Raw genomic sequence first — 15,724 nt, 5'->3', positions numbered from 1 at the left:
GGCCCCAAAACAGTTAAATGGGGAAAAGACAGTTTTTTTAAACAAACTTGTACTGGCATAACTGGATATCCATGTGCAAAAAAATGAAACAAGACCCATACCTTACTCCATGCACAAAAACGAGCTCAAAATGGATCAAAGACCTAAATATAAAATCTAAAACAATAAAGATCATGGAAGAAAAATTAGGGACAACGTTAGGAGCCCTAATACATGGCATAAACAGTATAGAAAACGTTATAAAAAATGTAGAAGAAAAACTAGATAACTGGGAGCTCCTAAAAATCAAACACTTATTATGCTCATCCAAAGACTTCACCAAGAGAGTAAAAAGACTACCTACAAACTGGGAAAAAGTGTTTAGCTATGACATTTCTGATCAGCTCCTGATCTCTAAAATCTACATGATACTGCAAAAACTCACCTGCAAAAAGACAAATAACCCAACAAGGCTGGCATTTACCCAAAAAACACAAAATAATAAATGTTGGAGAGGCTGTGCAGAGACTGAAACACTTGTACACTGCTGGCGGGAATGTCAAATGGTACAACCACTTTGGAAATCGATTTGATGCTTCCTTAAAAAGCTAGATATAGAACTACCATACGATCCAGCAATCCTACTCCTTGGAATATATCCTAGAAAAGAGCCTTTACATGAACAGATATATACACACCCACATTTATTGCACCACTCTTTACAATAGCAAAAACATGGAAGCAACAACAATAGCAAAAACAAGGTGCCCATCAACAGATAAAAAACCCACTGCCGTTGAGTCGATTTTGACTCATAGCAACCCTATAGGACAGAATAGAACTAATGGATAAATAAATTATGGTATATTCACACAATGGAATACTACGCATCGATAAAGAACTGTGAGGAATCTGTGAAACATTTCATAACATGGAGGAACCTGGAAGACATTATGCTGAGTGAAATTAAACCCACTGCTGTCAAGTTGATTCCGACTCGGAGAAATATTGTATAAGACCACTATTATAAGAACTTGAGAAATAGTTTAAACTGAGAAGAAAACATCCTTTTGTGGTTAGGAGAAGGGGAGGGAGGAAAGGTGGGAGAGGGGTACTCAACTAATAAGAACTACTTTAGGTGAAGGGAAAGACAACACACAATACAGGGGAGGTCAGCACAACTGGACTAAACCAAAAGCAAAGAAGTTTCCTGAATAAACTGAATGCTTCGAAGGCCAGAGTAGCAGGGCCAGGGGTCTGGGGACCATGGTTTCAGGGGACATCTAAGTCAATTGGCATAATAAAATCTATTAACAAAACATTCTGCATCCCACTTTGAAGAGTGGCGTCTGGGGTCTTAAACGCTAGCGAGCAGCCATCTAAGATGCATCAACTGGTCTCAACCCACCTAGATCAAAGGAGAATGAAGAACACCAAGGACACAATGTAATTACGAGCCCAAGAGACAGAAAGGGCCACATGAACCAGTGACTACATCATCATGAGACCAGAAGAACTAGATGGTGCCCGGCTACAACCGATGACTTCCCTGATAGGGAACACAACAGAGAACCCCTGAGGGAGCAGGAGAGCAGTGGGATGCAGACCCCAAATTCTCCTAAGACCAGACTTAATGGTCTGAATGAGACCGGAAGGATCCAGGTGGTCATGGCCCCCAGGCCTTCTGTTGGCCCAGGACAGGAACCATTCCCGAAGCCAACTCTTCAGACATGGATTGGACTGGACAATGGGTTGGAGAGGGATGCTGGTGAGGAGTGAGCTTCTTGGATCAGGTGGACACTCGGAACTATGTTGGCATCTCCTGCCTGGACGGGAGATGAGGGTGCAGCGGGTTAGAAGCTGGCGAAAAAGACAAAAAGAGAGAGTGGAGGGAGAGAGCAGGCTGTCTCGTTAGGGGGAGAGTAATTGGGAGTGTGCAGCAAGGTGCATATGGGTTTTTGTGTGAGAGACTGGCTGATTTGTAAACTTTCACTTAAAGCACAATAAAAATTATTAAAAAAAAAAGTATACCTGGACTTACAGAATGCCTTATCCACCATCATGGTTTCCCACACAGCATTGCTTCTGATCAAGGGACTCACTTCAGAGCAAACAAAGTGCAGCAGTGGGCCCATGCTCATGTAATTCACTGGTCTTACCATGTTTCCCATCATTCTGAATCAGCTGGCTAGAACAATGAAATGGCCTCCTAAAGACACAAATATGGTGCCAGCTAGCTGGCAATATGTTGCAGGGTTGAAACAATGTTCTCCAGGAGGCTGTATATGCTCTAAATCAGCATCCAGCATCTGGCTGTGGGTGCTGTATCTCCCATAGCCAGAATTCATGGGTCCAGGAATCAAGGGGTGAAATGGGAGTGGCACCACTCACTATTACCCCTAGTGACCCGCTCGCATTATTTTTGCTTCCTGTCCCCGTGACCTTATGCTTTGCAGGTCTAGACGTCTTAGTTCAAAAGGGAGGAATGTTCCCACCTGGAGATAGGTCACTAGTTCCACTGAACTGGAAGCTAGAAATGCCACCTGGTCTCTTTGGGCAAAGAAGAGATTTACATATACTGGTTAGTGTGATTGATCCTGACTACCAAGAAATCGGATTGATATTGCATAATGGAGATAAAGAAGAGTATGTCTGGAATGCAGGAGATCCCTTAGGGCATCTCTTAGTACTATCACGCCCTGTGACTAAAGTCAATGGAAATCCATAACAACCCAATTCAGACAGGACTACTTATAGACCAGATCCTTAAGCAAGGAAGGTTTGGATTACTCCACCAAGCAAAGAACCATGACCAGCTGAGGTGCTTGCTGAGGGCAAAGGGAATATGGAATGGGTAGTGGGAGAAGATAGTTCTAAACACCAGCTACAACCATGTGACTGGTTTTAGAAATGAGGACAATTGTTATATTTCTTTCTTGTTTTATGTTAAGAGTGTGTATGTGTAGCAAATACCGTTGTTTTCTTCCCTCCCTTATTCTATTACCTATTATAAAACAAAGATTAAGGGGGACTAGTGTGTTTTCAGAAACCCTGGTAGCATAGTGGTTAACAGCTACGGCTGCTAACCAAAAGGTTGGCAATTAGAATCCACCAGGTGCTCCTTGGAAACCATATGGGGCGGTTCTACTCTGTCCTACAGGGTCGCTATGAGCCAGAATTGCCTCGACAGCAACGGGTTTGGTTTCATTTTTCTTTTTTAGTGTGTCTTCAGTTATAAGCATGTCAATTTTATCATGTTGGTGCAAGTATGACTTTATTTGGAAATTACGTAGTTTAAGGAGATAGGTGCCAAGTTGACAAGGGGTAGACTGTCATGGTTAATGTTAAGTGGTAACTTGGCTAGCCTATGATTCTCAATGATTTGGCAGACACCATGTAATCACTGGAAACCCTAGTGGTGCAGTGGTTAAGTGCTACAGCTGCTAACCAAGAGGTTGGCAGTTCAAATCCGCCAGGCGCTCCCTGGAAACTATGGGGCAGTTCTACTCTGTCCTATAGAGTCGCTATGAGTCGGAATCGACTCGACAGCACTGGGTCTGGGTATGTAATCACCAGAGCTCTGGTTGCACAGTGGTTAAGAGCTCAGCTGCTAACCAAAAGGTTAGCAACAGCCGCTCCTTGGAAACCCTGTGGTGCAGTTCTACTCTGTCCTATAGAGTGGCTATGACTCAGAATTGACTTTACAGCAACGAGTTGGTTTTTTTTTTTTTTTTAATGTAATCAATCTCCAGTATCCCTGGTGGTACAACAGTTAAGCACTTGGCTGGGAACAGAGAGATTGATGATTTGAACCCACCAAGCAGCTCCCTGGAAGAAAGACGTGGCAGTCTGCTTCTGGAAGGTTCACAGCCTTGGAAACCCTGTGGGGTCCTTCTACTCTGTTCTATAGGGTTGCTATGAGTCAGAATAGACTCGACGGACAGGGGTTTTGGGCTTATGTAACCACCTTCCGTTTTGTGATCTGATGTGAGCAGCCAATCAGTTCAAAGGGGAGTTTCCTTGGAGGTGTGGCCTGCCTCTAGTATATAAACAGATGTGCTGGCAAAGCTCATTGGTTCTCTCTCTCGACTCTCCACTCTTCTGATCACCTAACCTCCAGTTCTTGGGACATAAGCCTGCAGAAGTCTTCAGCCTGCCTCATGACTTGCAGATTTTGGATTTGCCAACCCCTACAACTTAGTGAGGTAGTGGAAGTCACCAGCCTACCACCTCACATGCAGATTTTGGGTTTGGCAGCCCATGCAAGTGCAACTACGTAAGCCAGCAGAAGCCTTTAGCCTATTGCCTAACCCATGGATTTGGGACTTGCCGGCCCCTGCACAACTGTGTGAGCCATTTCCTTTCAGTACATTTCTTTCTATATATTTACATACACGCTTCACTGGTTTTGCTCTGCTAGAGAACCCAGACTAAGACAGTATTAAATATTAAGCAGAAGATGGAAAGATTACCTCTTTGATCAGCTCAGACTGGCCCACTGTGTAGCTGTAGTTGGCAATCAGGGTAGCAATACCAACATAGGACCTCACCAACTCTGCCAGAAGACGAAGGATAGTAGAGGTGGGCATTAAAGGTTTGGTGCCCTTGCCTTTCTGCTTGCCCTCCTCGGAGGCCCGGTCCCCTTCTTTATCTTTCTTTCCATCTCGAGACTCTTCTGGAGTAGAAGCTGTTGAAAAAGAGTCAAACAATGATTCAATCCCACTGGAATATTGGTAAAATCAAGCCTTAGGTGATGAGAATACTACTTTCCCTTCACTTGAGGCCAACGGTACAAACTGAACACTCTCCCCGCACTGCCGTGGAAGGACTGATAGCTAGGATGACCCAGGTCAGATATTGTGTGTGGATATAACACAGCAGGGAGGCTTTACCCAACTGTTCACACACCTCCCATTATCTCCCTCCTCTAATACATGCTCTAGAAATACTGTATTAGTTCCCCAAACATGCCTTTTACCCTCTCTCATCTTTTCCCTTCCATATACCTGCCTGGCATACCCCTACTTATCTAGTTCAGCCCAAATGCTGACTATCTCCATGGTTTCTGTTTCATCTAGGTGTACTCAGATACTATTATGTGCCTGCTATACTTTACCCAGGAGTCCCTGGGTGGTGCAAACGGTTAAGCACTTGGCTGCTAACCGGAAGGTTGGCAGTTCGAAATTACCCAGAGGCCTTGGAAGAAAGGCCTGGTGATCTACTTCTGAAAAATTGGCCACTGAAAACCCTAGAGAGCACAGTTCTACTCTGACACATATGGGGTTGGTGGCAAGTGGTTTATACCTTACTCAAGCATGCTTCCATCCTAGCAGCTATCTTGTATTATAGCTGTTGCAGGTTTCTCTTTCTCATCTGACAAAATTCTTTAAGCACAGGAATAAAATCTGATTCATTCTGGTGTCTAACATAGTGGGCACTGAGGATTCTCTTGAATGATACTGCCATCACCCCATACTATACACTACATACGAATGGTAAGCCCTCTAAAATAAGTTAACCACTATTTTACTATTAAATTAGCCTTTTTGATTTCTCTCCAGGGACTAGTCTAATATTAAGCAGAATGTTTCCTAACTTCGATCTCAAAGATCTTTCTTACTCAAGAAGAAGCAATTCTGGAAAAGTCTCATTTAGAATTGCTTCCACATGACATTTCTCTAATTCATGGTGAGTAGTCAATGTGCTCTGTTGACACTGCAAGGCGGCAAGAATCCAGCATGCAAAGCTTAGAGCTAGAATGGTATCACTGGTACCAAAGCTCTATAAGCCAGCATGAAACCCATGAAAATAAAGACATGGCATGGTTTAAAAAGTAGCACTTAAGGATGTTACCACAGCAACCATTACCGGGTTAGTTAAGTCATTGTTCCATTAACTTTAGCATACAGGGACCTTTTCTCTACATAGAGAACACTGTGTTCACTCCTGAAAGTTCACTTAGATAAGCACATGTGACAATTATCCTTGTATTCCCCTACCCTCTGCCCAGGACACCCAGTTTCTTCAAGTTGTCTTCCCAGGAAATAAGAACATGCGAGGGAGAAAGTAAATCATTTGTTACCCTCTCCTTGGGAGGTCCCAGATGTGGAAGTCTCAGTGGAGGCACCATCTGCAGCAAAGACCTGACTCTATGGAAGGAAAAAAAACTACTGAGCCATTAATTTCAAAGACTACTGCCCCTAGATGACGGGACTAGTTCCCAGGGTATTGGCTAAGAATGCTACATATTCCTTGGCTCATCTTTTAACCACCTCACTTGCACTAAAATCTGCAGGTAGTCATCATTATAAAGACCAACAGATTGGCGGAAAAGATAGGGGAAGATGAGAATGAAAAATGAATTATGAAAACATTTCCAACTGAAGGAGAGAAAAAAAAATCCCAGAGACACCCGAATTTTATCTTCATTTTCAGGCAACAGATAATTTAGATAACTCAAAATTAATACGTCTGAAAATTATCCTGGCATAACCCTGAATACTGAGAACGCACAGTCATCAGAAAAGGAAAAGGAGACAGAAGCCTGTTGGAGCTGACTTACATTAATGGAAAAACCTGATTGTGTATCAAAGTCACTGCCCTGACGAGTAAGTGACCGGTACTGCTGGTACACATCATCACCCATGTCTTGCAGAAGCTGGCCAACCTCCTGGGTCATACCCCCCGGTTTAGGATCAGATTTGTCTGCTAGCAAAAAAAAACAACAAACACAAAACAAAAGTCTTCTATAATTGTGCCATATTAACACTTGACCAACTTTACTCCAAGTTGTCAGAACTGTTTACACAGTGATGCTGCTAGGTTTTCACTTAAGAATGAGGAGCAATGTGGCATAACGAATAGAGCATGGTGGAAAATAATTTGCTCTGGAATCTTTCATCTAAAGCACAATAAAAAAATTAAAAAAAAAAAAAGGTATGGTCAAAAGCCTCATTCTATCACTCCTAGTCTTGTGACTACAGGCAATTTACTTATTCTCCTCCATTTTCTTCAGTTGTCACTACTAGGCTTAAATAAACATATCAGTGCAATAAACGATTAATAAATGCTATACAGCTAAATTATTCGGTGGGGGTAGGGGAAAGAGATAAGATGGGGTAAAGGTTATGTAGTAGTGGAAGACGCAAGGAATTCTATATGGACTAGAGCACTGTATGGATGAAAAGCACCAAAGACTGAGATTTTTCTTTATTTGCTAAAGGCAGTATTCTTTACTTTCTGGCAATTCTGTGGACCTATCAAATAAGCATGTCCTGAACAAAACCCAGAAGGATCTGAATGGAATGGAACGTTGACTTGCAAGCATTCTAGTCATCACTTTCCCAGTACTTAAAAAGCAGTACCTCTACTAGGACTAATTTTTTTTTCTACTAGGACTAAAGGTGGATTTGGGATAGTGGTCTTAAAAGGCCAGGAAGCCCAGCCACACCTTTGGGATGCTTTGAATGATAAAGATGTTTTGGTTCTGAGGGTGAAAACATTAGAAGCGTCCTGGTATTATTCCTGGTTTATTTTTATCTGATCACACGATGCTATTATCTCTTTTTTAAATTTTCCTTCATGCCTCCCCTCTGTATGGTACGTACTCATACAACAGAGATCTGGCAGTCTCTTCATCCTTATAATTCAAGAGTCATTTCGAAATTCACCTATCCTAAGAAGCTTTCTTACCCCTCCAGGTCAAGCGCCTTGCCCCAGGATTCACCACTACCTTGGCATCTATCATACTGTATGGCTACCAGCTTCTTCAGGGAAGTGCATCGCATTTCTTATTCATCTTGATTTTCAGAGCCTGGGCACACAGCGAGGGCTCACTAAGCATAGGCTGATTGAAATGACCCAGGCAAAGGAACTATCTTCCTGTGCCCAGCCTCTCAGGGTAGACTAGCTTAGCCACATACCTTCCTCTGGAGCATGGTATGCAGCCAGAGCATTCAGCATATCATAAATCACTTCCTTGATAGTATCAGGAATGACAGGCAGAGGTGAGGGCTTCAAAGGGGTTGTCTTCACCAACTGTACAGCATTAGGGCCTTTAATTCTAAGATTCTCAAATTCATCATCTGAAGCTAAGCCAAAGTGAAGGAGAAAAAAATCAGTCAATAAGGAACTAGTACTTAAACTTGGTTACTGACAAAGACTCAGAAAGGGGCTTGTATAATATATAAGCTTGGGATAGGGGGCCATTACCAACCAATGTTCAGGTAGCCTACTAGAAAATCTGGCTTTTACCTTCCCTAAATCTTGGAAGATTTAATACAGCAATACCAAACAGCAGAAAGAGTACAGATTTTGGAGTTGGAGAGACTTGGTTCTATTACAGAATTATGGGCAAATCATTTGAACAAACCTTAATTTTTCTCTTTCCTAAAATTCATTTGTCTTAAGGGTTAAGTGAGACTATATATAAAAAATACTCAGCATGGGGCCAGGCACATAGCTGTGGCTTCCAAAATTATTTCCCCCCTTCCAACTTTTTATTAAAAAAAAAAAAAAGACAAAAAACCACAAACCTACAGAAAAGTTGAAAGGCTAATACAACAAACACCCCTGTACTTCCCTAGAATCGCCATTTGACTATCCCTAAATCAGTCTAGAAGCCCTGGTGGCATAGGGGTTAAGACCTCAGCTACTAACCAAAAGGTTGGCAGTTCGAACCCGCCAGCTGCTCCTTGGAAACCCTATGGGGCAGTTCTACTCTATCCTATAGGGTCGCTTTGAGTGGGAATGAACTCGACGGCAACGAGTTTTTTAAATAAGTCTAAATGCATTTCCTAAGAACAGGGATATTCATACATAACCACAGTATCATTGTAACACCCAAGAAATTTAACACTGATATGAATGTATTATCTAATACATAAAACCAAAAACCGAACCTGTTGCTGTCAAGTGGATTCTGACTCATAGAGACCCTGTAGGATGGAACAGAACTGCCCCATAGAGTTTCCAAGGAGTGCCTGGTGGATTCGAACTGCTGACCTTTTGGTTAAGCAGCTGTAGCTCTTAACAACTACCAGGGTTTCCATCTAATACATAGTCCATATTAAAATTTCTCCAACTATCCCCCAAATCTCCTATATAGCTTTTGTCTCTAGATCCAGAATCCAATCAATGCTATTGGTGGTTACGTCTCTCTACTCTCCCCCTTTTAAAAAACTGCTGTAAAAACATATATAACACAACGTTTGCCAACTTAATGTATTTCACATGTCAATTACACTAATCATGTTGTGCAACCATCACCAAGATCTGTCTCCAAATTTTTCATCACCATAAACAGAAACTCAATGCTTCTAAATAATGACTCTTCCTTTCCCCTCGTAACCACTAATAAACTTGGTCTCTATACATTTACCTATTCTTATCTCCTTTTATCAAGGAGACTTCTTGCTTTCATGACTTTAATATTTTTGAAGAGTTTAGGCCAGTTGTCCTGTAGTACGTCCCACAATTTATTTGTTTTCCTTCATAATCAAATATTTTCGGAAAGAATACTAACATAGATGATGTATACTTCCCACTGGATCACATGTTCATTTGTTCCTCAATTTATCACATCCTTTATAAGTCATTAACTGTATAAAGAGACCCTGTTGCCCCACCAAGACAAGCTCTTTGAAGGCAAGAACTGGACTGAATGATTCATTGGTATCTCCAGCAGGGACTACCACAGGGCAAGGTGTAGAGAATCCACTGAAATATCTATTGGATTTACCCATATGATCAATCAGTCAATGTTCTAAAGAGGCTTTCCAAGTTATAGTTCTCCTCACAGAAAATCTCAGGAGTTATACTAGGCCATAGAGCGCAGTATCTCAAAGGCCAGTGCAAGTGGAACTCACCAGTTCCTGAGCCCCGAGGGGCTGGAAGTGCAATGCGGATACAGCAGTTGGCCACTTCTGTGAAAATATCTGGGTTGCGGCATGCAGCTGGCCCAAGGACGCGAAGGATGTAGTTGATCTCCCGAGAGCCTAGGCTGCCAGATACAACACCAGAGGTAGTGCTACCAGCTCCACTTGTAGCTGCTGAGCGAACAACCTAGTAAATAAAGGGAGAAAGACTAGTTAAAGACCCCTTTCTGAAAACCAGATTGCAGTCAAGGAAGAGTTACCAAGGACTAAAACAGTAACCAAGCTCCTCCTCAAGTCAGTGGATGAGTTTTGGGCTTTGGGGAGATACACTTGATCTTTTAAATCTAATCCCTTCCCAATTCAAAAAATGCAGCTAAAAGTTACAGCATTCACCATATCCCACAAATATTTAATCACTAAACTGCATATGATCTTTATAGAAATTGGGAGATTTGTCAAGACCACTTATCATCCATTTGTATTATAGCTCCCACATTTAAGTGCAAGTTCCTAGCCATCCAAACCCTGTCCCAATTTTAAACCACAATGGTCCAAAGTCTAAAAATACATAGCACTGATATCTACTCATTATATAAGAAAAACAAACTTTTTCTTTATGTCTCAAATTCAACCATCAGTCTCAGATGATAATGATAGCCACAGGAAATATCAAACTATTTACAGTTTGCTTTGGGTACCATATGGCTTAGAAACTGCTACGCTTTCGCTCTTCTGATAAATTACTTGTCAATCATGGAAATACAGGAAAGTATTAAAAAAAAAAAAACACTCCATTGTATTTCCCATGATCTATTCTTTTGTGAACTGTATGCTCACAAAAATAAACATCTTTTAGAATTTTAATGCTTTTTTTCCCCCCTACCAAATCATTCATCTTCTTTAGTTAAGCATATTAACCCTGTATCTTGCCTGTTTGGATGCAATTATAAAATATCATTTTTTAAGTACAGAAATATGTAATTTCACTATAAAGAATGTACCATAATTTATTTATCCTGTTCCCTATTGCTGGACATTTGATCTCTAGTTTTTTGATATTACAAGTAATTCCACAGTGAACATTCTGCCATACCTGACTTTAGTAATCAGATAAATTCTTAGCCACAGAATTTCTAGGTCAAAGGATATCTTAAACTGACAGTACCAAATTGCCCTCCAATGTGGCTGCACCAATTTCCACTCCTACCAAAAGTAAGAGTATGCCTGGTTCTCCACACCCGTACCTGCAATGGATATTATCAAGTATTTACATTTTGCCAACTTGATATGTTAATACTGCCACTGATCTTCCTCTGTTCCCCATGCCCCCAAACATAATTTAAGATTAGAAAGTCTTTTCCTCATCCAGCAAGAACCTACATTTCCTTCTAGCATTTTTATGATATTCTAAGTTTTTTAAGTCAGAACTCTGTCTATATGCAGTTGCTTCTTCCCTGTTAAGCTGTCCCCTGACCTTGCATTGTATATGCTGCCTTGAACAGTTCTCCTTCTCTTGAGTTTGCACATGTGAGGTGAAATCAAACAGGCTGGGTGAGGAACTGCCTGAAGAATCTGAGATGTATACTTACGCACATATGGAATTATAAATTGGTACCACCTTTCTAATTTTCTGTCAAGTAAATTAAAAAATGTATCTTTTGATCCAATTGTTAGGAATCTCTGAGGAAAACAATCTTAGACACTGACAAAGCTATTTGCAACACTGCTCAGAAATGTGGGAAGCAATGTCCTAAGAGAGGAAAACGGCGGTGAAGTTTGGTAACACTCATATGATGAAAACTGACAAAGAATCCACAGGAGGAAAGAGAATTTTATAAAGTAATGAGGAGGAACAGCCTTACTAGTAAGACATTTGCCCACCCACCTCCACTGTTGTCTTCATATTACAAAAGTTTTGTAATTACTGTCATTTCTTTCACTGCTTTATAAATTTCCTACAATAATCGTATTAAAACTGCTTTCTGATCTGCACAATGGGCATCTATAAAATGCTTACCAAATCACCTGGTGCATCATAAACACTCCAAAAACTTTATTATCTTTACAACCCTAAAATACAATGTTTTGAAAACAGGCTCTTGGGTGAATGCCTAAGTACTCTTACGAGTGAATGATCTTTAAGGCATGAACTTGATGGTTCATGCCTTAAAGATCCCAGTTGCTCGTTAAGAGTTTTTGGCTTGGTTCAAGAAACCTAGATTACCAGAGAGAACTTTCTAGTTTAAGAGGGGTTACCATAGTAAATTTAAGAGTAGCAAATGTATTTTCTAGTCTTTTTTATACCATTTAATAGGATAATTCATCACACCGAAGAAGCATCGGAGTATATAGCAGAGAAATTTCACTGGGTAGAGTAACATAGCACAGTTGACTCTCATTATTTGCAGATTCCGTATCTGTGAATTCGCCTATGTGCTAAAATTTGTTACCCCGAAATCAATACTCTCAGCGCTTTTGCAGTCATTTCAGGCATGCACAGATAAAGTGAAAAATTTGAGTTGCCTGACACACACGTTCCTAGCTGAGGTCAAACAAGCCAACACTCTGCCTTCTCGTCTCAGTTCTCATACTGTAAACAAGTGTCTTTTTCGGTCTATTTAGTGCCACATTTTTCTTTTTTGTGCTTTTTTTTGGTGATTTTGCTGTTTTAAATGGCCCCTGAGTATAATGCTGAAGTGCTGTCTAGTGTTCCTAAGCGAAAGAACGCTGTGACGTGTCTTAGATAACGTTTTGTTCAGGCATGAGTCATAGTGCTATTGGCTGTGAGTTCAGTGTTAATGAAATCAAAAATACATATTAAAAATGAGGTGTCTTTAAACAGAAACACGCTGACACCAAAATGACTCACCTTTTCCATGGTATGACGGAGGGTGCAAGGATCTTCAATAATATGTCTTAAGAGAAGGGTGACTAGAGGAGTAAACCCATTGAAGCCTGAGCTCTGGGTCAAGTTCAAGATCATGCGGGTACTCTTCAGCTCTGCAAACATCATGGCATATTTGTGGTCCCGGGTAAGTCTCAGGCAGAGACGAAGAGTGGCATGCAAAGTATCTGGGTCCACAGGGACTCCCAGCATGCTCACGCAGGCCCGGATTAAAACTGTCACCATATCCTCTGTCAGGCCCTGGATCAGGATGTCCCCAACTTTGGTTTCTTCCAGGCTCGTCTCCTTTTCAGTATTTGTACTCTCAGGGGCCAAGGGGGTATCTACAAGTGTGGGGGAAAAAAAAGAGCTTAGACAGTTAAACCATTTCCTTCCACAACTCTCCCTCCTATAGAACCAGCTGAGCATAGGGTCCTATTAAGAAAAACCTATCAAACATCAATTCTAAGGCCAGATGAAAGGCAGATAAAGAAAAGTGGTGCATCTTTAAGTCACCAAGCTATCCGAAAGATATCACTCACAATGAAATTGGACAGATCTTAAGCCATAAACGCACCCTAAACCTAAACCCAAACCCATTGCTGTCACATTGATTTTTGACTCACGACGACCCCACGTTACAGAGGAGAACTGCTCTGTACGGTTTTCTTTATAGAAGCAGATCGCTGTGCCCTTCTTTTGTGGCATCACTGGATGGGTTCAAACTGCCAATCTTTAGGTTCGCAGCCAATCTAAAACTGCTTGTGCCACCTAGGGACCTAAAAGCACCCTAGATTTATATAAAACATTCCTTGAAAGAGTTAAATGAAAAGTCCATACCACTGGCTTTGTTTTCTTTACGTTTGATATCCATTTCTTTGCCTTCTTCCAGTGTCTTCTCTAGTTCTTGTCCATTACTGTTTTTAGAATTTTTATTCAGCCGTGGTACTCTGAGAAGAGTCAGCATCACTGGGCGTCTATTCCCTGTTTCCTCATTAACCTAGAAATTCAAGCAGGTAAAACAATTCTCTACCAAGAAGGAACTGTGGGGGAAAAAAACCTCCTAGGCAAAATGTTGCAACAGGAAGGAAAACTGGCAATTTATCAAGTGGCATACACAAAACTCCACAGTGAATTGTAAACTTTCCAATAGCGCAGATACCATTCCTAACCACTACTAAGTAAGAAAACACCCTTAACCAATCACTTAAAAATCGCCTCCTAAAATATATATTCCTAAAGTATATAGCCGTGGGTTGGTGTGTACCTGCACCATTGTAGTGAACTGGACAGTATATCTTCTTCGGCCTGCGGTGAATCGTACACTTGTCTCTCCAGATTTCCAGGCAGAATCAATAGTGCTGTTGTTGCTTGCACTGTAACTACACCAACGTCCAGAGCGATCATCAAACCAGCGCCAGTTGTTGCTGTTGGACTGTAGGTACTAAATAAAAAGAACACAAAGTTATCTTGCATTTTCTACAAGGCTGGTTGTTAGAAGAAATCGTAACCTTATCAAGTGTTCAAGACTGAGGTTAACCCAAGAAAAAGAATTCTACTGGCCATTTAATAGATTATGAGAACTGAGAAAGAAGTTTTCACGCACATTTAATCTTCACATTCCTTAGCCTCTCCCTAGGAAAGAAACCTTGTCCTCGTCCAAAAAACTCCCTTATCTTGCCATTCTTCCCTGTTTCCAAGTGTCTTTCCCCAAAGGGAAACATTCATTTTAGATGTACTAGGAACAAAAATTCTGTTTCTAAAAAGGTACCCAGATAATGTGGCATATAACAACCTTCATATAAGGAACATTTGGCTTTGGTGTAACAGATGAGTCATTCCTCCTCTGAAGAGAGCACACCCTTTAATATTTAACTTCCAGGGTAAGTTCTTACTTAGGCCCTTCAAAAAGCAGCTCTGTAAAAAAGTTCAAATTTCCCATTCAGGAGAGAAACCTGGCCATCAAGATCCTTCAAGAGACTTATACCTTGGTCACAGGCATTTGCATTCTTCACTACTCTCCCATATCCTCTTCTGGCCTATTCTTGCCTCTAGAAGCTAAGTACTTCTGTCAACCTTATACAATATATTACTTACCTTAGTCATTTGGGCTCTCCTTTTTGAGGAGATGGCTGTCTTTTCATAGAAATCAATCAGGAGCAACACTGGGGTGATCCACCTAAAAAGAAGAAAAGATTTGTCTTGGGCAAGCCAGAGAACTGCACAAATTGAGAAAGCATATTTTGGTTTCATCAGGTACCTCACAATCTTCAAACAAACTGCAAGAGTACCTGAGATTTGCCCTATACATGCCTCAGAAAAGAGCTCAATTCAGAACCTAAGCTCTAGGGGCCCAAGTCCCAGAGAACAGAAGTGAAACCAGGATAGATACAGGTCACTCACTTTGGGGTCTGGACCTCCTTTTGTTCCTTGGCAGCCTGTAGGCAGGGCTGAACCACTTCCAAAAGTTTGATTAGGACATTAAGGATGCCACTAGATTCAACAACCCAAGCACAAGGTAGCTTCAACTCCTGATTGATAAATCAAAGAGGGAAAAAATAGATAAATATCAACTTCAACTCAGTATAAAGGAAACAGGAAAACACAAGGATGAAGACTAACAGAATGAGATGAATTCAAATTCCACCTCTACCACTTACCAGCTGTGTAACCTGAAATGAGTTACTCAAACTTCTCTAGACCTTTTTATCCTTACAGATAAAGGGAACAATATTTTCAATATCCAAGTTAATTGTGACGATTAAATGAGGTGACACACGTACACATAAAGAGTGCTCAACACACTGCCTGGCCACATTACCAAACAACCCACCCACACCAAACCTGTTGCCATCAAGTCCATTCCGACTCATAGCGACCCTATAGGACAGAGTAGAACTGCCCCATAGGGTTTCCTGGTGGATTCGAACTGCCAACCTTTTGGTTAGCAGCCATAGCTCTCAACCACTACCCCACCAGGATTTCC

The 15,724-nt window shown here is 41.2% G+C and overlaps 1 protein-coding gene across 16 annotated transcripts in view; it reads right to left on the bottom strand.

The window, feature by feature from the left end:
• Positions 1-15,724, bottom strand: part of HUWE1 (HECT, UBA and WWE domain containing E3 ubiquitin protein ligase 1) — a 216,904-nt gene that overhangs the window by 47,782 nt on the left and 153,398 nt on the right. For 15 of the 16 annotated variants that reach the window (XM_049872559.1, XM_049872562.1, XM_049872557.1 and 12 more), the window contains 10 exons: positions 15,142-15,269; positions 14,836-14,917; positions 14,006-14,182; positions 13,579-13,738; positions 12,724-13,082; positions 9,846-10,041; positions 7,902-8,069; positions 6,542-6,687; positions 6,062-6,128; positions 4,452-4,666 (listed from right to left, as the gene is read on the bottom strand). In XM_049872559.1, coding sequence (XP_049728516.1) covers positions 4,452-4,666; positions 6,062-6,128; positions 6,542-6,687; positions 7,902-8,069; positions 9,846-10,041; positions 12,724-13,082; positions 13,579-13,738; positions 14,006-14,182; positions 14,836-14,917; positions 15,142-15,269 — 1,698 coding nt within the window. The remainder of the gene's footprint in view (positions 1-4,451; positions 4,667-6,061; positions 6,129-6,541; positions 6,688-7,901; positions 8,070-9,845; positions 10,042-12,723; positions 13,083-13,578; positions 13,739-14,005; positions 14,183-14,835; positions 14,918-15,141; positions 15,270-15,724) is intronic. The other variant, XM_049872564.1, reaches the window with a different exon arrangement.

This window comes from Elephas maximus, chromosome X (genome assembly GCF_024166365.1).
Source record: "Elephas maximus indicus isolate mEleMax1 chromosome X, mEleMax1 primary haplotype, whole genome shotgun sequence".
NCBI lineage: Eukaryota > Metazoa > Chordata > Mammalia > Proboscidea > Elephantidae > Elephas > Elephas maximus.
The sequence above is the reverse complement of the archived record's forward strand: the minus strand, read 5'-3'. Positions and strand labels throughout refer to the sequence as shown.